The 27,326-nt window shown below is 27.3% G+C and overlaps 1 protein-coding gene across 1 annotated transcript in view; it reads left to right on the top strand.

Moving 5' to 3' along the window:
- Positions 1-7,576: 7,576 nt before the first annotated feature.
- Positions 7,577-27,326, top strand: part of LOC100200773 (ephrin type-A receptor 8-like) — a gene marked incomplete at both ends in the record, with an annotated part of 39,080 nt that continues 19,330 nt past the window's right edge. Inside the window, 7 exon segments of the mRNA NM_001309717.1 lie at positions 7,577-7,578; positions 7,581-7,587; positions 7,590-7,606; positions 9,073-9,096; positions 9,846-9,866; positions 13,656-13,815; positions 13,960-14,253. Coding sequence (NP_001296646.1) covers positions 7,577-7,578; positions 7,581-7,587; positions 7,590-7,606; positions 9,073-9,096; positions 9,846-9,866; positions 13,656-13,815; positions 13,960-14,253 — 525 coding nt within the window.

Below are 27,326 nucleotides of genomic sequence, written 5' to 3'. Positions count from 1 at the left end.
ATAGATTTGATATATGGTTTCCAAGAAAGATTGGAAGTAAGAGTTAAATCTAGAAGATGAAGAGTGGATGACTCATCGAGTACATAACCGTTCATAAATGTAGGAAGATGTAAATTATTGCGATAACAATTGGCTGAAAAAAATTGAGTTTTATCTGTATTGAAGTTCACTAGCTACTGTGAGCTCCATGCTGTAGCAAAAGTGAGATCCTTTTCAAGCTCAAATGCCCCCTCCAAGCAATCAGAGAGTGTTGGCTTTTTATCATGACAAGAATAAATGGTAGTGTCATCAGCAAACAATGCCATCGTTTTAGATGTGGGAATATCTGGAAGATCGTTAATGTAAATTAAAAAGAGTATAGGGCCAAGGATAGGACCTTGAGGAACCCTTGAAGTTACAGAATGAGAAGAAGAGTGCTGTCCATCAAGGACAACTTTTATATTACGATTGGAAAGGAAGGGTTCAATTATCTTAAAGATGTTACCAGATACACCATAACATGAAAGCTTATGGAGAAGACCAGCATGCCAAACTTTATCAAAAGCTTTTGAAATGTCAAGAGCGATGGCCTTAACCTCTCAACCTTTATCTAATGCACGATAAAACCTATTGGTTATTACTGTTAGCAAATTAGCTGTAAAACGAGAAGATCGAAATCCATATTGATGATCAGAAAGTAAGTTATTAGATTCAAGATGAGAAATTATGTGTTTGTTAATTAAAACCTTGTTTATGATAGGAAGAAGACTAATGGGATGGTAGTTAGATTAATCAGAACCCTATCTTTAAAAATTCTCCAGAATTTTTGAAGATAGGGATAACAGATCCCGCTTTCCAACAGGCTGGAAAACAAGGCTCTGATAAGCACTTGTTGAATAGTTTTGAGAGTATAGATGACACCTCCGGAGAACACTTCTGCAAGACAATAACAGGTATATTGTCTGGGCCACAAGCTGTAGAAGAGTCTAGGCAGGAAATCACTTTAGATACAGAAGCTGGAGTGATACAAATGTCAAGCAACGGGTCAACCTGTTTGTTTTGGCAATATTAGGTAGAACACAACTAATGGAATCAATATATGATATTGATGAGTTTCCCACATCACCTTCATTTGATGATTCATAATTTATTTATTCATAATTTATTTTTTTTATCTGGAGTTTTTTTCTAATTTATGATTTATTTATTTAGACATTTTAATATAGTACTATATCAAGACACTTGTGAAATTTTATAACATGATTTGTTGTTCAAGTTCAATTTTTAGACATAATCTTATGGCAAAAGGAACATTCAACATTTCCCATTTCGCTAATTTGGTTCAGAGGTTTAAATAAATGGGCAACTAAGGTTTTATTTCTGCCCCTTGTATGGAGAGCTTAATCATAATTGGTTACCAACAAGGAGAACAAGAAGAAATGACTCAACAATTTAAAGATATGCTCTCTCTCTTTTTTTATATGTATGTATATATAAATATTATGGTGCCTTAAAACCCTTTTAGATAAAAAATCACAACTCAGTGTTTTTAATATGGTGTGGTTATCTTTTGTGTTAATCTTTTTTTTAGATTCTATTGCAGAAAATTTCCAGTTTTTATATCAAAAACAAAAAACATGAATTTCTAAAAGTTTTTTGATAACTTTTTTTACAATTTTTTTGTTTGGATTTATATGAAATTTCCCTTCATTTGAGTTCTAAGTTGATCTATTTTCAAAGCATTTTTTTAAGACAATATTAGGGACCTGTTGAATATAAAATGAGCTTGAGCATGAATTAAATATTGGACAATTAAACTTAAATTAATCACAAAAGATAACTTCAGCACCTAAAATAAATAAATAAATATATATATATATATATATATATATATATATATATATATATATATATATATATATATATATATATATGTATATATATATATATATATATATATATATATATATATATATATATATATATATATATATATATATATATATATATATATATATGAAGTACATTTTAAGCAAGTTTAGTTACAAAGAGATATCGGAACTTTAAATACATCTTATAAAAGGTCATCATGAAATATTTTAACAGAAGTATTCTTAGATTGTTTGGGGGCTTTAGACCAAATTTATTCTTGAATTTGGCTTGAGAAGCCAGTATTCAATTGGTCATTGAAGGTCAAAGTTTACTAAAGTTATGCCATCAACATATATTCTAAGTAGCACACTGATAACATGTTATAAATAACAGCTCTTTTGCTCCCTTTTTCGTTTTTCAATGTGTTGATGCCACGCTCGGCATCTGTTAAACTGTGTTTTGAAAAAGAAAAAAATAAATTATCGAAAAAAGGTTCAAAAACTTGGAAGGGTTTATTATTGAACTATTATCCACATTTTAGAAAGTTGTAAGTTTTTTCCAATGAAAACCAATAGTTATGGATTTTTAAATTTTAGAATCTTTCTAAATTGACTGTCAATCCCCTCAATACAGACTTTACTCTGAAGACATTCATATTATTATTCATATTATTAAATATGACCAAATCTTCCAGTTTCTTTTTGAAATGAGATGTTTTTGACTTCTGAGCTGCATTATAGCTAAGCATCTTTCTCGTTTAATATTTTCTCTAAGCCAATTACTGTGTGAGATATCCACAGAGTTTCATGTATGTGGATTACACTACAAAAACAACAACAAAGAAGCAACCTTCATATAAATCTTTATATAAAGTCAATACCTATTATAATTATCAATAATATTGCTTAAACTGCAATGAAGATGTTATTAAAACTAATTTGAATAGAAAATAAGTGTGATGAAAACAGTTAAACAATTGTTAAATTGTTTTAGTTTTTTAAAAGTAACAGCGAATGTAATTATGAAATATAAAGAGCTGCTCCCAGAGTTAAGAGGTTGCAGCCAGTGCGGGTAACTGTTGTATTGAGTTTTCATCTATCTTTGTAATCCAAAATATCATTTAATACATTTGCTCCATCAGTAATATCCATAAGAAAAAAACTTCAAAGGATACTTTGTTATCATTATCATTACTTGGTGTATCAAACTCTTCATCACTTAATATTTTTACAGGTTCTTCTTTCTTACCAAACGATGAACTAATGTTAACATAAGTATTTTGTTGTTCTTATTGTTCCTATAAGTTAATACAATTGTGTTGAATATTATCAAAGTAAACAGCTTGAAGTGCTGAAATTGCTGATTCAGAATTTAACTCAGTTTTTAAGAGTTTCAAAATAAGTTAATTTAACTGCTCTGCATTTGGTCTAGTAACATATTTCTTTAGCTGAAAATAGAGTTGATAGCTATCCATTGATTACATAACTTATCTATAATAGAGTTGATAGTTATCCATTGATTGCATAACTTATGTATAATAGAGTTGATAGCTATACACTGATTGCACAACTTATGTACAATATTGCTCTAATCTGTAGTTTTATCTGCAATAAAAAAACCTTGTTTTATAAAAATCTATTGCACTTTTAAATTCAAGACTGGAGTTTCTGTTATAAAATGCGTTCTCTACATTACTCCTATTGTTTTAAACATTCACACCTGGAGTTCGAAATCTGCTAAAGGTTAACCTTTTTACTAAAACTTCATGCTCCATGCCTTGTGAATAAAAAATGCCTAATGCATTTGCATGTTTTTAAAGTCGTAAAATTTTTTTCATTTGCTTTTCATATTTATTGACATTAACTTTGCTGTACTTTACTAAATTAGCACAAAACTAGTTTAATTGAATAATTTACTCAAAAAAAAAAAAAGTAGTATAGAAATGTTATTATGTAATGTTATCGAATATTAATTTAGGTTTCAGTTTTTTAAAATATTTGTTTATCTTTTTCTTGACACAATCTTGTTTTCATTTTAACTAAATGAATAAAAAAAAAAAAATTTTATTTCTTGAATTTGTATTAACAGTTTTGTAAATAATTGTTTTTTAGTTTTAAAATTCAGTGAGCAAAATACTAAGAACTTTAGTTATTTAAGAAAAAAAAAGCAATAATTAATTTTTTTACCAATTTTATGTACTAAATTATTTTTTTACAAACTATACGCTTGTGTTATTAAAATGTGTTATTAACACATGTATTATTTAAACAACTTTTATGTACACTTTGTACATATTTTTAAAAAGAATTTTATTTATTAAAACAAAAGGTGGAATAAAAGTCTTCTAGGTTTAAACAATAGAAATTCCAATGAAAAAGTAAGATTTTCTTATTGTAAAATATATAATAATAGTTGCACTAAAATTTAAGATCAATTAGGTTAAACCTAAGCATTACATGGTTAAAAATAAGAAATTTACTTTGTATATACTTTTAATGAGCACTGCATTTGTCAAGTGGCAAAGTTAATTATTATATAGAAAAAAAGTTAGTTAAAAGTATAGTTTTATAATGTTTTATTGTCGATTGGCAGTTTCCAATATCCTTAACAAATATAACATTCTCTAAATAAATGTTTACATGCTTTCTAGATTATTTTGCTTAAAATAATTTTTTATTCTTTACATCTTGTTTATTTATGTTGTATTAAAACAATAGACATGTTTATCTTCTGTTGTTAAATATTTTAATTATTTCGATATTTCAATAAAAAAGTTTGTTTTATAAAAATTCAAACTTTATTATATTTATTTTATCTGAATTTATTATATTAGTAATAATGAGCATATTTTATGTGTTTGTAATTTAAATTTGTCACAAGTGTGTGGTTAAATTTTTTTTAAACATAACTACTTTAAAAACATTTTTTTTAAACATTAACTACTTCATTAAAATATCTTTAAAATAAATGTTAATGACTTCATTAGAATACTGCTAAAAAAATCTATAAAGTTATTTATATACTTCTAAACAAAAAAGTTTTTGAAGTAACATAAATAGATTTGCGTAACATAAAATTGCCCTTTGCGTATGTAAAATGCACTACTCCTGATGCTTCATCACATGGCCTGATTCTTTATAGATATATAAATAGTGTTTATAAATCTTTCTTTTGATTTTCTGTAAGAGCAGTCTGAATTTGCTGTGCTTCACGTAAAATAATATTTTTTTCTTTCATTAGGATTTTGTTTCTTTCAATTGCTAGGTCATTTAATATGTTTAAAGGTTTGCAATGTTTTCTTACAACTTTGATTCCTAAAAGTTTAGCTCCGAAAACAAAAGAATCACTAAGAGAAGGATTATAAGTTACTTCCAATAAATATTCAACAATGGGGTGTGTGTCAGATAAATCTAGTCTCAAGAAAGATACAACTTTTATAAATATTTAAAAAATTAGTCGAACATTCTAGCAAAATGTCTTAACAAATTAAATTTGAAAACTTGATTTTCTCGGAAACACAAAAAGTGGACATACGGCCTCTTGGTTTTCGGCTGACGATATATTAAAATGTGGACATTTTATATTGGTGCAATATTGTTTACAACATTTAACCAATATTGAGATAAATATTATACCAATGTTGCTTGCTCCCTAGTAGCTAGTAACTTAATCACAATTTTTCCTCTTATTTTTTGTCGTCTGAATACTGTTTTTATTAATAATATTGCAACATAATAATATCAATGCTACATAACAATAGTTTGCATTGTTAAATACTGTAATTTGTTGTAAAGACTAAAAAGTAGAAAATAAAATATTGCAAAAACTTTTGCTAAAAAATATAATCTTTTTGTACTAAAATGCATTAAAAATATTAAAAGTAAAAGTTTATTTTTAATGTTTAGCCGTGGCTGCTGAGGCTGGGTCTGGATTTGTATAAAACCCCATATTTTGACAGGGCCTTGGTCACTTCCTTTTTATATGTATATATGGCAGTATTTGATAAATAGTAAATGTATGCATAAATTTATAATATATAAAGTTATAAATTATTATACATTTTTTCCAAGTACTAGCTATCAACCCATGCTAAATCTCCTAACTTTGCTGGGGCCAGGGCTGGGTTTGAAAACACTCATTTTTAAGATTATTAGATGGAGGTGGCAAGTAGTTAAGTGACCAGGATCCCGGTCATTTACTACTACTAAGATAAGATACAAGATTTAATAAACTGGGAGTTATTGAGCTTAGCATCAGACAACACCTTTTTACATTTCAAAAAAAGTGTTTGTTCTCAAATTGTAATTTGATATTGAAGATGCGTAAGCAGGTGAAAACCATGTGTTTGAATAAAGCTTGACTTGACTTGATTGAAACCAACAGGAATTCTTGTCGGTTTTAAGTCTAGATACGAAAGCTTTTCATTACTTCTTGAGAAGGAATTAAAGCTTCCATATCTGCCTGGATCCAGGTGGTTATATAAGAGACATCAGAGAGAAAAGAGATATCAGTTCATGAAGAAAATCACTATAAAAATCCCAGTCAGCTTTAGGATATTAGTAAGTGATACAATGATAAGGTAAGTCTACAGCAGAAGTCTGAGATAAATGGTTTATAGAGATTATTGCATGGTCGGAACCCCTAAAGGAGAACAAGGAGAAATTAAGCACAAGCTCATGTCAGAGACAAGACACAAATCAAGGAGTGAGGGTGAGTGATTAGGGTTGTCTGGATAACAAGTCACATAGTTAATTATCTAAGTAAGAGATTAAGAAATACAGGAGTTATAGGCTTCAGTGCCAGCAGGATAAGTGGTGTTAAAACCAAACCATTTAGTGTGATGAGAATTAAATTCATTAATTACAAAAATATTGGCAAAGGAATAAAGAGAAAGGGCTTGGTCAATTTAGTCGAAAATTATATTTTAAAGAGTCTTGAGAAGAAGGAGAAAGATAAAAAACAAAAAGAACGATGATTGAGTAAAGTGGTGCTGAATGGAAGCACATAAAATATTGGTCAAAGGATTTATACTTAATTTTTCAAATTAGTTTAATAAAGAGCAAACAATTCTGGTAAATTTTGCAAGTGATAAAATTCAGACGATGGAAAGTTATTTGGAAGATCCCAAATATTTTTTAAAAGATCAAGGAAATCAAAGAGGCACAATCAAAAATCTATTAGTAGAGTCATGTAGATCCAGCATTCATCCTTGGCAGGAAACAATGTTACACAGGTTTATATCTATGCCAGCCTAATAGATGAAGAAGGGGTCTGAGGCTAGTCAACAGAAATGTATTTTTTTATTGAGACATCATCTTTAGCCTTTTTTCATACAAAGCCCCAGGAATTTTTTAAGTCAGAGTTTATTTATTTTAATTTTTGCCTGGAAAAGCAATTTCTGCAAGACAACAAGTCATGGGGCAGGTTGTACTGGATTTCATGTTACCAGTAACAGGGAGTTCGTGATGGCCTTTAACCTGATCTGATCTGGATATATGGAAAACTGGAAAGAGTCTCAAAACTTTAAATATTTCTTTAAATTAATGCCTAAACCAAAACCATTTGTCAATTTAGCCTCGCTGCTTGCATGTTCTATCTATTTAATTCAGTCATATGTACTCTTTGTGAATGTTCTACCTATTTAAGTCAGTTAATGTTTGTGCTTTTCCTGCATGTTCAACTTATTGAAGTCAGTCAATGTATGTACACTCTGCTGCGTTAATCCCAACATAAATCAGTCAATAAAACAAAAATGAAAAAATATTGAACTTAAATTAAATAGTAAAAACAGTAGAAAATTCAAAGTTTTCTGAATTAAAAAAGAATCAAAATTTGTTAAAGAGCTGTTAAGAGCGATTGTTACCTTAAATGGTATATAATGAAGGTTAGCAATTGTTAAATTAAGCAATCCCGATTTGCTATATTTGGAAAAATATCTGATCTTCAAAATTTTAGTTTATGCAAAACCGTATACTTTGTTTTCAAGGGGCAAATTAACTTTAATTTGTTAGCAAAAAAATTATAAATATAATGTAATAGTGTTATTACTTTTATAACCCACTTATAGCTTTTATAATTCTTTGTCCAAACAACCTAAGTACTTTTAATTGAAGTAGAAAAACATCTAGTAAAAATAGAGTGGATACTCAAATAATATTAAAAACTTTAGTATCTTAAACGAATATGTACTTGAATGAAAATGTAAAGTACAAGATGATAAACTTTTTATAGAGTTAATCATTTCGAAAAATGTTACTAATGGTCTGTATAAATGCGCCTAATTTTTAAAATTAACCAATTAAAAGTTTTGATTGGTTTATTTTAAAATTAATGCGCGTTTTTACAGGCCATTTTTAACAATTTAGAAATGCTAAACATTACTTATAAAGCAGGTATTTGTTTAAGTTTCTGAAGTTTTTAGTATTTGACTATCTACTATATTTTTTATAGATGCTTTTCTACTTTAATAAAAATTTGGGATTACTTATGTTGTTTGAACAAAGAATGAGCTATAAAAGTTATAAGTGCACTAAGTAATTCCACTATTATAGTGTTATTACTTTCATAATGTGATTAGTGACTAGAGTGTTCTTACTTTAGTAGTCGTAAGTTTATTGTTTTGTATTATATTTATAAAGTTTTTTTTAATAATATGACAATTATTTTATTATTCTAAATTTTTTTAAATTTTTAAAAATTTTCAAATTTTAAAAAGTTTTACTTTTACTACCCTAGGCTTAATGTTTTAAGAAAACTATTTTTTCGGGGAACGAAAAAAAACTTATTCAATCCAAAATTATTACTTTAATAAATTCAAAAAAAAATCTGGGTGCTATTTGACATCTTTAAATATTAGATTTGTTAAAAAATATATCAAAATTTGTGATATATATATGTGTTATACATAGTTAAAGTTGTCTGACTTAAAAATAGTTTTTATGACTTAAAACGTTTTTGTATTCATCGATTCATATGAATTATGTATAGTAAATACCTTGTAAATACGTTGTTTGTAAATACACTCTGGCTTGAAATTTGATATCTAGTATATTCGTAAACTGAATGTGTAAAATGAATAACTGTTTAACAAAATTTTTTTTTTTTGAAGATCTTTTTGGCTTTTTTTTTTTAAGCAGTAGGTAACATGAAAGTGTTTGATTCAGTTTTATTTATTGTATTAGCTAAAGGTGACAGAAATTTAAAAAACTTTTTTGCATTATTTATTAAATTAAGACTTTTTTTTCATGCAAACTAATTCATTACATAAAACATAATCTCTTCATCGCAAATTAAAATATGTGAAAGCAAATTAAAAACTTTATTTTTATTTCTAAAAAGGAGAAATGTTTTTGTTCAGAAGAATTGTTTTTACATTATTTAAAATAGTGCTGCATTTAGATAGGTAATAAAAAAATTCAGCTGGTGTAGTAAAATGCATTTTTTTTGAAACCAGTATAAACTAGGTAATAGAATAAAAGTATAGATATACTTTACATTAAATTTAAAATTGAACAGTATGGTAGTATGTAGCTAATTTTATTATACATTCATAAAAGTAAATTACATACAGTAAATTACTTTGCTCTAAATTTATAAATATATGTTACAATAATTTCTTTGTGTTTTTATTTAACGGTGGGGATCAACTGTAGCATGCTTAGATAGCAGGCCTTGTAATGAGATTTAATTTTGTAATGAAAAAAATAAACTAGCAGTTTGTTTGCTTTTACACAGCAAACAAACTGCTAGTTTATTGCATTCCCTACAAATTTCATAATATTTCCAAATAGGTGATTTTTTTATTAGAAATTTTTTAAAGTTTTTCAATAATACACAACTTTTAATACTTATTGTAGTTTTTCACAAGCAAAACGTCGAATATGAAGTCTTTTATGTTCACTAAATTGACTTTTCACTTTAAATAGTTTTTAAAGGATAATTAGTACTTAATATTTTATACAGTTTTTAATAACAATATTTGAGGTCTGTAATTTAAAATAAATTATCAAGTTTGTAAATAAATGAATTGAATTTTGTAAATTCAATTCATTTATTTACAAATTCTAGTGACGCAGTTGCCACTAAATTGATCTAAAGCTTTTACTATAGAGTTACACTTATTGTGTATATATCTTACATAACAGGTTTTAAGAAATACAACAAATAAGTAACAAAGATTGATGTAACAAATAGTTAACAAATAACATGCTCAAACACGCAAATAAAACAAATACATGTAATTACCCGTAGCATGATTACAGTATTCACTTTATTAATGGAAGTTTAAAACTGTCAACCGTGAAATTATTTTAGTGTTACAGAATGTTCAGCCGCCAAATATTTGGCTATTTGGGGGAGAGTCTAGCAGAATATTTGGCATTTGGCAAAATCACTATTCTTGGCATATCTAATTTGCATCATTCAACTTAGAATTACCCCAAATTGCTTACTAATTATTACTAATGAAAGATACATCATAATATATCTTATAATATATATTTTATAATTAAAGCAATTTTTTCTCTGTACAAGGAACTGTGATAATTTTTTGAAAAGTACAAGAATTACTAAAGTATACCTAGATGATTTTGCGACAAGTACTTGATGATTTGGTTACTAATGTCCATATAGCGTATGATAAAGTCTGACAATCCAGCAATTTAGGATGTTCTCGGCAAATGATTTTTTCTTACGTCTTTAAATACTTTTGTTTGTTTCTTTAGCTTTAAGCAGTGCATTCAGGAAGGTTTTTTTTAATGGTACCAAATTAAAAAATTTAGGAAGCAGTAAGAAACAAAATTCCCCCAAAAAATTTCTATTTCAACAATATTATATATATCATTTTTTAGCTTATATTTCTAGAAATCATATTTATTTTTGTTATTCATTTAGTTTACATTGTACTTAAAAAGATTATTTTGTATATAAAATATTTTTCTTAAAATTATGCTAAGTTTATAAATCTTTTTTGTATTACTAATAAACATAGTATAATTAATTTTAAAAATGTGCTTGGTTAAATATAAATGTGAGACTATTTTGCAAGTCAATTAATTTACATATATTAATTATAAATATAATAAAAAGTATATTAATTATAAATATAATAAAAAAGTGGCTTGGTTAAATATAAATGTGAGACAACTAATTTACATATATTAATTTTAAATTATAACACATTTAAACAGGGTTCCCACTCCTCCTTAAAAACTTCCTTAAATGTCCTTAAATAACATTTTTTTTGACGGCTCTCCTTAATTTCTCCTTCTTTTTTTTTTTTAATTATCTAGAAAATTTTATTAAAGTGAGTAGAGAATTTTATTAAAGTGAATTATACTTGTTAGTAAAGTGGAAAACAGGTCTTTGGTAGTTTGCAAACCTATATTTTTATATATATATATATATATATATATATATATATATATATATATATATATATATATTATATATATATATATATATATATATATATATATATATATATATATATATATATATATATATATATATATATATATATATATATATATATATATATATATATATATATATATATATAATAGGAATAACAATAATAATTTAACAGTAATATATTAATTTATAATAATATCTCTGTTTACATTTAAAATTTATTGAAAAAAATAAGATTATGTTTTTAAGGTAATCAATTTCTCCTTAATTCTTCTTACTTTTGCTTTCGAAAAATTGTCGTTTGCGACCAAATATTAAGAAAATATCTCCTTAAATCTCCTTAAAATCCTTACTTTTAGCCTCAGTTTTAATAGTGAGAACCCTGTTTAAAGTTTTTTTTTTTTTAAATTTTAAATTGATTACTTTTTTGATCCAAGGTGGTCCAGTAAGTTGTGCCTTAAAATATTTTAATCAATATGTATCATATTTAAATTTGTTAAGCACAATAATGCTTAACAAATTCAAATATAAAACATTAATTATATTAATCAAATTCAAATATAAACATTAATCATATTGGTTTCTATTATTCACTATATTTTAACATGGATTTTAAATCATTTTAATAAGACAGACCGAATTTTATGTTGCAACATGTGTTGTGAATTAAAATGTGTTTTTTTCAAATGATTTTCTTACTTTATAGTTATGACAGTATAAAGAAACTTAATGTTTGACAGCTATTATTTAACTTTCTTACTTTATAGTTATGGCAGTATAAAGAAACTTAATGTTTGACAGCTGTTATTTAACTTTCTTACTTTATAGTTATGACAGCATAAAGAAACTTAATGTTTGACAGCTATTATTTAACTTTCTTACTTTATAGTTATGACAGTATAAAGAAACTTAATGTTTGACAGCTATTATTTAACTTTCTTACTTTATAGTTATGACAGCATAAAGAAACTTAATGTTTGACAGCTATTATTTAACTTTCTTACTTTATAGTTATGACAGTATAAAGAAACTTAATGTTTGACAGCTATTATTTAGTTTTTTGATTTTTGAAGCAACTATTTCCATAGTTGCTCACTTTATTCCATTTTAATTCCAATAATTGTGGTAGTATGTTAATACAGTTAATCTGTATTACAATGCTTTATTATGGTAGTATGTAAATAATTTATAAATAATGGTAGACTTTGCTTTCTATTTTATACTATTTTAGAAATTTAAGGTGTTTTTGTAATTCTTTTGTACATTTTGTTCTTAAATAGGAATAACAATAATAAATCTATAGTTTGTATATAAAAAAGTTTATATAGTAGGTGTAGGTTGTATAAGTTGCTCAAAAATGTTAACAGGGTGTTGTTTTTTGCAGCCAAAATATTATAATATTTATATTTATTTTTGCTGATTATCATAATTTAGTCTTTCCTTTTAAAGAGTATAAATGAATAGTTCATTTAAAAAAAAATTGAGTTATTTTCAACACACCAAAAATGTGTACCAAAAATTGCGTTACTTTCAACACACCGAAAATATGTACCAAAAATTGCGTTATTTTCAACACACCCAATCATCTCAGCTTAGGAAACCAGTTTCCGAAGATGAGCTTTGAATCCTATTGAAATTATTATAGAACAGCTGTTGCGGTCAAATGCTCATTTAAGCTCTTGCCATGCTAGATTTAAATACTTTTATGCATGTTTTGTAAAAAAAATTACTTTGGATTTATAAACTAAAATTTTTATAAAAAATACTTATATTGTAACATAAACAAATCCCCCCTCTTCTTTTAATAAAATCCCTCCGTTTGTTAGATCTGGACAAAGATTCCCACCCCCTTTCCTTCCCCTCCCTCCCCCCCCCCTTTCATTAACGACTCGAGAGTAGAAGTAGACACGCATAAAATATTGAGGATGTAATAAATTTTTGATGATCTTGTTTTGTTATGATGTAATCACAAAAATATTGAATTATAAAAATTATAACGGGGATGGTAAATTTTTTTAACATTAAAACAATGAAAGGATATTAACTATACAACCAAGAAATTGAAATAAATAACACTAAATATAACTAAATTTAAACTAACATTTAAATAATTGTATAAATATATGTAACAAAAAAAATCACAAAAAATTAGTAGTCTACATGTAAAAGAGGTTATGCCATCTTAGGAACCTGCTCATCTTATGCAACCTTCCCCTAAATAAATCACAAGTAGTATTAATTTTATAATGGTGGCATTTTAGGCATTGGTAATGTTATAATGGTATATTTATAAGGTATTGGTAATGTTACAAAATGGTGACATTTTAAGTATTGTAAACCTCTTAACAGTTTGTCAATTATTTGAACTAATGTCTTACATGTGTTACCAATTAGAGTGTGGCACTGAATCTTTCAAGCAGAATGTAGGCAATACACCTTGTCAGAAATGTGGTTTAAATTCAATTTCTTATAATCCATGGACATCATGTATGTGTAATCTAGGATATTTCAGAGCCATTGGATCTGAGAAGAATTACTCAGAAACTTGTTACAGTAAATCTTTTATAAAATTTTCCTTTTTTCTTTTTCTTTTATATACTTTATTTTGTTCTAATGCAAAGTTTGTTCTAATGTATTTTGTCCTCAAATATTTTGAATGTAGATTATAGAGTATTATTTAAAACATTTTTTTTTCAGAACCTCCTTCTGTTCCAGAAGATATAAATGTTTTTAATATTACTTCTCAATCTGCTTTTCTAAAATGGCGTCATCCAAAAGATGGGTCGGCTGTTAATGGTTATTATTTTATTGAATGTGTTACATGTTCCAATCAAGATATGTTTCCAAAAAATACAACTAAAACTGAAATTTTCCTACATGGATTAGGCTCATTCGGAGATTATAGCTTAAAGATTAGTTACAGGAATTTTGTATTTACCTTGACAAACAAATTTTCTTCTGAAGTTGTTAATTTTAAAACTTTACCTGGCAGTAAGTGCTTCAATTTTATCTGTTTGAAATAAGTTTTCTCAATTTTATAGTACAAAAAAATTTTGCTTTGTTTATGCTGAAATTTTATGATTTTTTTAAGCGGATAATCTTATTCTGTTTTTTTTTTAAAATATTATTTTGGCATTTTGAATTGATTTTGATATTTTTAATTGATTTAAATTGATTTAGATTTGCACAGGAAATATAAAAAAGTAAATTATAGTAAAGAATTAGAAATAATGAATAAGAATAAGAAATAATAATGATAGAAAAAGATGATTATTAATAGATTTAAAAAGTTAATTAATTAGATGCAAATAAAAGCTAAGTGTGAAAATTATTAGTGTTCAGTTTTACCTGAAAATATGACTTTTCTGTAAGTCTGTTATAACTTTTTCCAGGAAATAACAAATTCATTCTGAAAAATGATTCTTAATCAGAGTTACTTTTACTACAAATCTTTTTACTTTAATGTTATTTTATTTCGAAAATTTTTACATCTTTATTGTATTAAAATTTAATACCAAAGTTAAATAAGAGTTTAATACAGAAGTTATTAAAATTTTTTTGTTTTTATGTCGTTAGACAGAGCACAAAGTTCTTCATGATATAGAACTAAAATAATTTTTAAATACAGTACAATCTCTCTAAATCAAATCTCCTTAATTCGAAAACCTCCATAATTTGATTAAATGCAAAGTCACCTTGAAATGCATTAAGAAAAATCAACTTTCTTTAATTCGAAAATCTCCCTAATTCGAACTTTAACTTTTCCCCATAAAATTCGAATTAGAGAGATTCTACTGTATTTTTGTTTCAAACTGAGTTTAATCAAAATTAAAAACATTTTCATAAGTGTTCAGTCTTCCCTGCCATTCAGTTTTACCACATTTTAATCTATAATGTAAAAATTTCGGTTGAACCATATCTTACAATAATGAGTGTATATAATAATGCGCTAAGTTTGTGATATAGTTAAACCTATAAGAGGAGGTTCTACTTTTGAATTTTTTTTTTTTAAACATTGGGTTTTTAATATGTATTAAAAATTTAGTAATATGGTTTAAACAGGTTTTAAAGATTAAAACTAGTGAATATATTATTAATTATATATATTATGAATTATTGTTAGAAATAAAGTAGAAAAATTTATAAAAGAAAGTCCACATCAAACATTTCTATGCTTATTCTTAATCTCACATTCATTTAAAAATCTTTGAGTATTAATCAAAGATTTTTAAATGAATAAGGTTTTAAGTCAAGATTTTTAAATAAAACTCTAAGTATGCGGATATGAGCAAAAACAATGAGTCTCTACTCCCATTTAATAGTAAAAGTTTACAATAGGGCGTTTTCATAGAACTTAACTCATTAATTAACTCAAAATTATGGAACATTATTTTGAGTTAATTAATGAGTTAAATAAATTATGGAAAATAGTTTTGAGTTAATGAAATAAAAATTAACTCATTAATATTCATAAGACATCATAGACATAACTCATTAATTATTGATTAATGAGTTATGAGTTATTCCATAATTTAAAACTTCCTATTGTAAACTTCTATTATTTAATGGGGGAAGAAGATACTCAATTATTTTTTTATATGAGGATGAATATATCCCTAAATGAGGATTTGGAAAAGGCATATTATATGTGGGCATATACATATTTATACATGTGTTGGACACTTTCCAAAAGTCTGACATAACAAGTGCTTGGCTTAATTCAAACATTTGCTATGTTAGACAATATATATGCTACTTTATATGTATACCCCTTCAGAGTCTGAGTTAACAAAATATGCTTATTATCTTTTTAACATAATTTATTAACAAACAAAATATATCAAAAACTCTTTTTTATAAAAAAGAAAGCTTTTCATATAAGTTTTTTTAACAAAACAAATTTATATGATATAAAATTATTATGTGTATATATATACAGTATTGGACAAAACATTTGCAACCAACATCGAACAATGCTAAAAAGTGTTCCTAATTTTACATGTCTTAAAAACGAAACAAACTGTACTACCACAGCAAACAGTTTAGGAGTCTGGAGTCATAGCATGCCATGACATGAGCAATCAGCTGACAGGTGACAGCACACAGGCAGAATTTTGTTGACAAGTGCCATTTTGCAGCGGACAAAACAAGTGCAACTTTTTTGGTTTGTTTCATTTTCTTAAGTCTGGTCCGTGTCAACGTCACGGAAGTTTTTTAATAATTAAAGGAAGTATCCAGAAGTTTCCAGATGTTTCCAGAAGCATGCCGAAGCTTCCAGAAGTTTCCAGAAGAAGCATCTGGAAGCATCCAGTAGCATCCAGAAATATCCAGAAACATTCAGAAGCATCCAGACGCATCCAGAAGCATCGAAAAGAAGCATCTAGAATCTTCCAGAACAGGTTCACACAGGTTCATTTTACTATATAAGAGACATGTAAATCGACATGTAATTCAGTCAGTATATGGAAGACAATCAGTCAGTATTATCAAGACAGTTTATCAAAGTGAGTTTTTTCAATGTGTTTAATTGAAGAACATCAATACAAGAAGTGAAATACAACAAGTGTTTAATTACATCAATTCAGTCCACATCCAACCATGACGTTGTGTTCCACAGAGCATTATTGTATCATCACAAGGTAAATGTAACACGGTAAGCCTTGAGAAGCGTGATTATTTATTTTCATTATATTTATGACTTCAAGTGGCTCCTGACAGGCTTGGATTGGAACTAAGAAAGAAAATTATTGGCGATTACGTAAGTGTAATGTCACAAAAAAGTATTTGTGATAAATATCGCGTGAAAAAATGGACTGTATCAAGATTATGTTCCAAATATCGTTCTACGGGGAAGTTGGCAGCAGATAACAAATGTGGAAGACCGCGTTCCACCACTTCTAGAGAGGATTCTATGATCGTCAGATCCGTCAAGAATGATCCCTGGATATCATCAGTCGAGATACTAAAGCAATTGGAGCTGCCTGTATCGGACCAAACAATCAGATGACGTGCTGTTGAAGCCGGATTGTTTTCTCGACGCCCTGCAAAGAAACCGCTGATTTCACTAAAAAACCAGTAGAAGAGGCTCCTGTTTGCTACATCTCATATTGACTGGAATGTGCAGAAATGACGAACTGTCCTGTTCAGTGATGCATCAAAGTTCAACATTGGGAGCGATGGCATTTGCCGTGTACGTCGACTGGCTGAAAAATGCCTTGATTTATGTTACTGCCATCAGACCGTGAAGCATGGTGGAGGCAATGTAATGGTCTGGGGGTGTTTTTCTGCCAACGGTCTAGGTCCAATACATCGAAATGATGGAATAATGGACCATTTCATGTGTAAAAATATCCTGAAAGATGTTATGTTACCTCATGCTGCATGGAATATACCAATAAAATGGGTTTTTCAGCAAGACAATTATCCGAAACACACTGCAAAAGCAGTCAAGCAGTGGTTTCAAGACAACCACTTATCGGTGATGGATTGGCCGCCTCAATCTCCGGATCTCAATTCTATCAAGAACCTGTGGGAGATCGTCAACCACAGAATTAATTGTGAAGGTGTTTGTAATAAGGATCAACTGTTTGAACAAATCCAAAAGGCCTGAGCAGCGATTCCACAAAGTTTCGTTGATCACCTGATCGAATCTATGTCTTGAAGATGCAAGGCTGTGATCGACAACAAAGGATTTGCCACAAAATATTGATAGGGAAATACAGCTTGGTCAACATTTTGTCGAGTTGCACTTGTTTTGTCCAAAAGGAAATCAACTTTTTTTTAATACTTTTGATTAATTTATTAATTATTGTGTACAAATAATGAACTTTGTGATGAATAACTTGAAGAACTTTGTCTCTAAACAGTTACATAGTTATTTCTCTAAATTGAAAAAATGCAGCACTTTTATATAAAGAAACTATATTAGCATTATTTGGTTGCACTCGTTGTGTCCGATACTGTATATATATATATATATATATATATATATATATATATATATATATATATATATATATATATATATATATATATATATATATATATATATATATATATATAAAATAACAAAACAATATGCAAAAGAAAAATATTTTTTTACAAAAAATATATCTACAATTGATAGATTACAAATTACAAAAACACTAATTGTTAATCTAGTTTTATCCCACCATTCCTATTTTGCCTTATAATGGGGCTACTCCCCCAATAAAAGGAGGGAGAGCCTGCCCAAATTTTAAGCCCACACATTATTTGCTTTTTAGGATGTGGGCTCTTTATTTATTCTAGAATATGCTTAAAAAGGATTTTAAGGTAAAGATAAAATAAATAAAAGCAATTATAATATGAAAAAATGAATGGATTAAAGGCATCACAAATAAATACCTAAAATCAATATACCTGTTGCTATTACTGCTGCTATTGCTGCCAATGCTGTTGTTAAAGTAGTTGCATAGACCACTGCCCCGGCTAGACCATATATTATAATCTATATTATATTATTATATTGTAAAAATAAAATATATTTATTGTGCCAGTTTAGAATATATTTTTTTCTCTATATTGTACACAATATAGAGAAAAAAAGTTAACTAATAAGCAAATATGTATACAGAACTGGTTTTCTAACTGTGCCAACCTCGTCGCTTAAAAAAAAGAATAGTTAAACAGTATAAGTTTATAATAGGATGTGAAACATAGAACTACTATGACCTGTATTTTAGGTCTTGACCGTTAATTTAGTATCTTATTAAAAATTAATTGCAATAAACTTGAGTCAATATTAAAAGTTTAACAAACAGTCATAAAAAAATCTTTCAAATCTGTTCCGAAAAATCCATAAAAAAAAAATTAAAAAAAAAATCATTTTATATATTTTCAACCTCAGTAACTTTCTTTATAAATAATAATAGATAAATTAAAATTACTTGTTTGCTGAAACTAAGCGAAATTGATAATGACACAAGTATAAAATTTAAAAATTAGTGTAGTGTATTTATTATAAGGGGTCTTCCATAAAGTATGTATGCAGGTATGGGGAGGGGGGTTTCTTAAAAATGTTTACATTTTGTACAAAAAAGGAGGATGTTAAAAACAATTAGTACTCAATTTGACTATCTTTTGTTACCTATTTCTCCTAAAACATGACTTCATTTCTTTAACAAAAGCATTGAATTCCATGAGTTTGTAAAATCAGTATAATGTTATTTAACAGAGCTATTCCAAATTGTTTTTGTTTTTAATGTTTTTAAAGTTTTTTGCATAGGGGAATGAGGGGAGTTGATTTTGTAATAAATAATGCATATGTATGCGGAGAAGGAGGGTCCTTAAAAGTATACAAGTGAAAATAAGAGGAAAGGGATTCTAAATAAGTGGTTATACAGCGAATATATTTTATAGATGTCTAGCTCTCTTTTTAAAAGTACTGTGTTATATAAATAGACTACAATTTTAAAACAATTAGAACACTTTGATGTCGTTATGAACAGAAGTGTTAAATACGACATTTGGTCAAATTGAGTTAAGTACACAAATATTGTCGTATTTTTTCAAACATTGTTGTGCTCGAATATGATAAGTGTATGATAAATTGTTACAAGTTACTAATTGTTTGAAATGTTACGAGTCTACTAAATTGTTATTAGTTTACTACTTTCAAATGTTTCCCTGCAAAATCACATCTGCAACACTTAACACTTCTGTGCATAATACCATAGACATATATAAATGTACTATGCTTCCTATTGTTGTACCATAAATTGCCTAAGTTTTAATAAAACTTAAGCTTTGAACATTCATATCTCAGGCATAAATAGATGTTGTTTTTTTTTGATTAAATTTTACTAACAAATATATCCATTATTGTAAAAATATAAAAAAAATTAAAAGCAGCATTCAAAATTTTATTTCAAATGTGAACAGCTGTCCACATTAGCTGTCCAAACTTTTAATCTTATAAGTCACTGTATACATTTCAATTAACACATCGCAAATATTACACATTTAACATCCAAATAACTCATTGCATCACAAATTTATTATCTCTATAACACATTGTTGTTTTTAATTGTTCTACTTATTTACAATTCTGTTGGATTATATATAACACAAATAACCAAGTTTATAAAAGAATAAAAAATAAACTTTTATTTTGATTTAAATATATAAAATAAATAAATCATAAGCAACTTATACTCAAAAGAACATCATCACTAATACTATTAAACTGTGACACATAATTTAACAGATGGTCTAATTGGTTTCTACAAAGTTTAGTACAAAACATTTATATACAAAATATATATAAATATATATATATATATATAAATCTTATATATACATACATACTATATACATACATACAAATCTTATACATACATACATGCATACATACATACATGCATACATACATACATACATACATACATACATACATACATACATACATACATACATACATACATACATACATACATACATACATACATACATACATACATACATACATACATAGCTTGCAAAAGTAACTGGACAATAATGTAAATCACTGGAATGTAAATAAGTTAAGTAAAAACAATTTATGCTAAAATAAATAAAATTTAAATATATAAATAGTTTCTTACTAATTTAGTTAAATAATGCAATAAAATAATGTTTAAATAAATAAAAAGTATAAATGATAAATAAAAAGTACAATAACTAAAGTCTGTATTTTTTGCCTATTATTCCTTGAATGAGATGTTTATCAATTTTGAAAAACTTTTAAATTCTCTTGCTCTTTAACACACATCATATAGTTGACCATGAGAGAAACACAATTTTATTATATATACACCATCAAATATAGACTCTATCAAACCTTTGACCTTGACTTTAATTAATTCTCATTGCATATGCCAAACTGAAAGGAAGCTGACAACTTTTATGAACAAAAGGTAAATTAGAATCTGATAGAGCCAACTGAACTCAATAAACAACTGTCAAAACCTCAGCATCAATAAAATTATTTTGAAGAGCGCAAACTTTCATTAAAGTACCATTGCATAACTAAGTTTCAATAAATTTCCAAGTAGCATAATTACAAAACCAATTTTAAAATTATTTTAAAAAGCGCAAACTTTTATTTGAGTACTATTGCATAGCCAAGTTTTAATAAGTTTCCAAGTAACATATTTACACAACTAATTTTAAATCAATAAAAAAAATCAGGAATGTTAATTACATCAATACCACATTGCCCACAGGCTATCTGCCCAATATATAGCTATTATACAGTATGGTCCTATATTACCTGCTATATAGGTACTAAGTAGCTACTGCATAGCCCGTGGTCCACAACATAACTACTACATAGGCATGTAGTCTGCTATATGCTTTTATATAAAATATAATATTCAGTATTTTAAATAAATTTTAATAAATTATATTAAGCTAATTTTAGTGATATAAAATCAAAAGTTGCAAAAAATAAAAAAAAAATTTATTTAAAAAAAAATTTCAAATTAAATATATTACCTGATTTTTGTGATATCAAGTAAAAGATCTGCATGTTTAACTATTTAATTTGATGTCAGTTAACAACTAATAAATTATCCGGGAGAATAACTAATAATTGTCACTAAGCACATTAAACATTAGGGTAAAAATATATGAAATCATCCAAAAAAAATAATTTTCGACACCCTTACGTCTCAGAATTTGTTTATTTTTACACCACTTGCAGTCCATATCAAAAAAATAATAACTGCGAAAATTTTAGCAATGGGTTCCAGAGATATCGTCTTTTGAAATAATGCTGACTCAGCATTTTAGTGATTTTCTGAAGCGACTACAAAGCAACTTTGACATACAGTATCTTCATAATGGCTTGGGGAAGTTTCCTAAAATTTGGTACTCTAATAGATTTTAACTTGAGGAATCCAAAAATAGCACCCTCAAGACTCGATTATCTCAAGAAATGCCTCATTTGTCCAATTTTGTTCAAAATTATTGACTTGTAAATTAGTGATTTTTGGAGGTAAAATAAAGACTGTGGCCCAAAATCCCGAATAAAAAGTTTAATTGTATATCATTATTTCATCTTAGGTCTACTGAAAAAAATTAGATTCATCAATTGTCTCTCTAATACGTGATCAAAATTTGCATTTAAAAATGGTGTCTTTTTAGAAAAATTTAAATTTTGTAACAAAAGCAATTAAAATATTTTGTAAAACATTTATTTGAATAAAATATCAAATAGTGTCATTTACTGACTAGTTTAGGATATTTATAGTCATGGGCCAAGAAAGACGCCCTCCCCTCCCACGGGAGGCCCCACGCCGCCCCCCATCTCCCTAGATTTTTTTTTATTATTATTTTTTTCATTAAAATGAATAAATAATAGTTGATTGTTAAAATACATTTTAAAAACATATTTTTTCAGTTTAAGTTTGAGAAACAGTTTATTTGCGTTACTTCAAATCGATAAATACTTACCTCTTATTTCAAAGATCTTTTTACGATTTTAAGTCGTAAATTTTAAAACTAAAGATATTAAAACGTTTTTAAAACATTTTGACAATCAATATTTAATGTAGTTTTAGACTAATATAGTCATTGACATAATAAGATGGGAGTGATTTGTGGTTTATTTAAACCCCCACCCCTCCTTCTCAGCCTACAATTCAAGAATTTGAAAAAAATAAAAGACATTTTAAATGCAAAATAGGTAAAGAAAACAAAAACAAAATTATTTTAAACATAATTAATTTTTTTTTGTAACCAACAGTTTATATTCTTCAAATCTAAATCAGATATGTTGTATGTACGACCTGATATTGTTCGCGGTGTAGAAATTAGGCATATAACTTCAGAATTGAGCACCCAACACTCATCAGTTCTCATTGGCCAAAAGAAGTTTTTACCTGGTCCATGTGGATGCATGAATCTGACTTTTATATCAAGCTCACTTACATCTTCAGCAATCCCTACCCACCAAAGTCCATCATAAAAACATGTAATATGATCCATTTTTTTAATATTTAATGAAATATCTACATAATGTTTGCTTTTTGGAATGATATCAAATATTTCAGTGCATGCATCAGTACTTATTTTTTTATAACTTATAGTGTTTGGAGCAATTGGAATAAAATGATGATACATCCTTGTGCCAGGAACTGTTCTTCCACCTAAATATCTTTTTTCTAATTGTGCTCGTGTTTGATCAATTTCTTCTTTTGAAAATAACTTAAAATAAATTCCATTTATCTTGGCTTTACAAAAGGAGTACATTAAATTAACATCTAAAATCTGCCCAGTAGTTATTTGTTTTAGACTTTCTTGACATACTACTCTTTTAACAGTCCCACCAATACCATCACAGGGGGATTTACCATGACTGGTAGCAAAAAATACCTATTCAGCATTTAAATCAAAGTCTTTACTGTGATGACAAAGATTGATAAAATTTTTAAAATTTTTAAATTGTGTTGCACAACCATCGGAAAAGTATTTCACACTTGATACATCAGGTAGATTTTCTTTGATATATCTAGTTATATCTTCCTGAGTCTTGTAAATAAATCCTGTGTCATGATCAACATCTTCTGAAAGGTTTATGTTTGAGAAGTTTGTTCTCTATAAAATAAAGTACAATTGTATAAAGTGAGCATTGACTTTTGCTCCAGTGATAACTTTGAATCTCATCCTGAACAATATATTGATAGTTTTCAGCAAAATCTCCTAAAATTAAGCATTCGTTTTGGTTAAGATTTTCTTTACAGTTTTTTAAGTATCTACTTTGTGTTTTTGCAATATATGAATGAGTGGTAAGGTTGTCAATGCTGTCACATAATAAATCATTAAATTCATCTAGTGGCAATGACTGTGAAAGTAGTGTTGTACGATCGGTACTCTGCCATTGCTTAAATTCTACATCTTCTTCATGCTTATGGTCCATAAACTCCTGCACTAAAAAACTTTTTAACACTTCAATACCAGGGCATTGGTTACATCGATGCAACATACATTCTGCATTTTCAAGAGAGCAAACAATCAATGCCAGGAAATCTTTATAACTTTTATTCCACCTAATGGCATCAATGAGAAATTTTGTATTTTGGTGATGTATGCAAACACATACATTATGGGTACCTGACGCATTAGTTGTAATGCACCATTTAGGTTTAAGAGTACAAAATTTTGACAAACTGACTTTGACGTTAGGGTAGTCTTTTTTAAATGCAACATGTAATTCATTAAGATTGAGTAGCAATAATCTTTTTTGAACATGTTGGTTTTTCTTAATACTTACATAATCTTTTTTTCCTGGCTTCATTCTTGAAAATTCATCACTTTGATAAAAGTTAATCACTAAATTAACTGTTTCTGGTGAAAGTGGGTTTCCAGTTTTTTTTCCGGGTAATATTAGAATTCCATTCTCATTTTTAACTTTTCTTGCTGTTCGAACAAGATACTCAGACACTTCAAAGTAGCTTGATATCTTTTTACGTGTCCATGATTTTGGTGCGAGTGTTAACATTTGCACCTTATGGCAATAAAAGTCAGTCTCTGAAATTTTATTTTTTATTTCATACATTAAAATGTCTAGATCATGGTCATTGTTAATGTTGTTGTTTAAAATGGGGCTTTTTATTTCTGTTGTTAAAAAAGTTTCTTTAATATTATATGCTAATGAGACCATTTTTGCAACTCTGTCAATAGTGTTCTCAAACTTTTGTTTTGCTACAGGCAATTTGCTGTGTTTTGAAAGACTTTTTAGTTTGACTGGTGAAATTCCAAGCAATTCTATAGTGGTATCTAACTTAATTTTTTTCTCACTTATGGATTCCCATTCCTCCTGTGAATTTAAATCTTCATCAGTTTCTATTGCTTTTTTGTAACATTTACTGCAGAATTTCCAACCTGGGGTTACATAAACATTATTTTTTTGCAAATAGTTTGCCATGTCTATGGAAATCTTTATATTACCTAAAAAACAAATTTAGTTTTACGTGGTTAAAATAACTGAAATTATCAAACATTTTATAAATAATAAATTGTTTTCTTTTTATTTCCATATCAATTCTGTTGTAAATAAGGTAAGATTACCTTTTATAGCAATTTTTTTACTTTCCTTGTGTGTTCCAAAAGGATTGCAACACTTTGTAATTTTTCTCTCAAAATATTTTCCATAGAATTGCTCATGATAACAACATATAATTCTTATTGAACTATATTTTTCCTTTAAATTTGCTCGCCATATTATTTCTTCTTGTTTTTCACAAGGAAGATCTTTAAATTGAACAAAACCTTGTTTTCTTGAAAATCCAGTTTTGCGGCAATGAATGTTAAGACTTTTTCCAATGTCACATTTCTCCATATTAATTATTTTTATTATTTATTACCTAACAAAATAATATAAAAACTATAAAATTAAAAGTAATTCTTTAAGAAAATACAAACAAGTAAATACCTTTAAAAAGAACAAAACAAAACTTATGTTTGTTTTTTATATAAAAGGAGGTTTTAAGTCACCAATTTGAAATAATGAAATTTTTTTTTTTTTCAAAATTAAAATTAAATTGTATGTTTTTGCATTATTTATTCATTTTATGCAAAAAAAAAAAAATCTAGGGAGATTGGGGGAGGGGCATAGGGGCCTCCCGTGGGAGGGTATCTCCCTTGGCCCATGACTATAAATGTCCTAAACTAGTCAATAAATGACACATTTGATGTTTTATTCAAATAAATGTTTTAAAAAATATTTTAATTGCTTTTGTTACAAAATTTAAATTTTTCTAAAAAGACACCATTTTTAAATGCAAATTTTGATCACGTATTAGAGAGACAATTGATGAATCTAATTTTTTTCAGTAGACCTAAGATGAAATAATGATATACAATTAAACTTTTTACTTGGGATTTTGGGCCACAGTCTTCATTTTACCTCCAAAAATCACTAATTTACAAGTCAATAAATTTGAACAAAATTGGATAAATGAGGCATTTCTTGAGATAATCGAGTCTTAAGAGTGCTATTTTTGGATTTCTCAAGTTAAAATCTATTAGAGTACCAAATTTTAGGAAACTTCCCCAAGCCATTATGAAGATACTGTATGTCAAAGTTGCTTTGTAGTCGCTTCAGAAAATCACTAAAATGCTGAGTCAGCATTATTTCAAGTGACGATATCTCTGGAACTTTTTTTACTTCAATTACTGAATACAGCAATTTTTTTAAAAAAAAAAGACTTAAAATGAAAAAAATGGTTAATACTACATATTAGAAAAAAGATTTTTGCACAATAAGACTACTTGAAAATGAATAAATTTGTGTTATTGCTTTTATTGGTATTTAAAAACATCAGCAACTTTTTTATAACTACTCTAAAAAACAATACACAACCCACAAAAAATCATGTCCAAAATTTGATGTTGTATTCATTAATACTTAACCAATAAGAGTTAACAAATCATTAATATTTGTCCAGAAAGGGAACTTTAGTATTGCAATCATAACAATATTAGCTTGAGATCATGAATTTGCGCTGTTTTGGTTTATAGGAGACAAATGCAATTAAGCTTTTAGAAAATATATTATAAAAGATTATGAAAGAGGAGGAGTCAAGCAAAAAGAAATTGCCACGAAGTACTCCTTTAATAAGTCAATTGCATATCGAATAATCAAATGGTTTAATAAAGGCAATCCTTTAGAAGTAGAACATAAGGGGGAGGGAGATCACGCAAAATATTTTGTTTCAGAGATAGAAAAATTACTTGTCATGCCAAAAATCCTCTTGAAAGCACTAATGATATCATTCAAAAACTGAAACTTTTAACGTCTCAAAATAGGATTTGCAGAGGGTTACAACTTTCAAGGCTTTTGAGCTTCGAAGCAGCAAAAAAACATTTTATTTCTTCAAAAAACTGAAAAGCTAGAATTGAATTTGCAAATGCTCATAGAGACTGGACTATACATAATTGGTATAGAGTATTGTGAAGCGATGAATCAAAATTTAATTTGAAAGGTTCTGATGGCAATTTGAACGTATGTATATCTAAAGGTAAATGTTTAGATAAATACA

The sequence above is a fragment of the Hydra vulgaris genome, chromosome 06 (assembly GCF_038396675.1).
Source record: "Hydra vulgaris chromosome 06, alternate assembly HydraT2T_AEP".
Taxonomy (NCBI): domain Eukaryota; kingdom Metazoa; phylum Cnidaria; class Hydrozoa; order Anthoathecata; family Hydridae; genus Hydra; species Hydra vulgaris.
The sequence above is the reverse complement of the archived record's forward strand: the minus strand, read 5'-3'. Positions and strand labels throughout refer to the sequence as shown.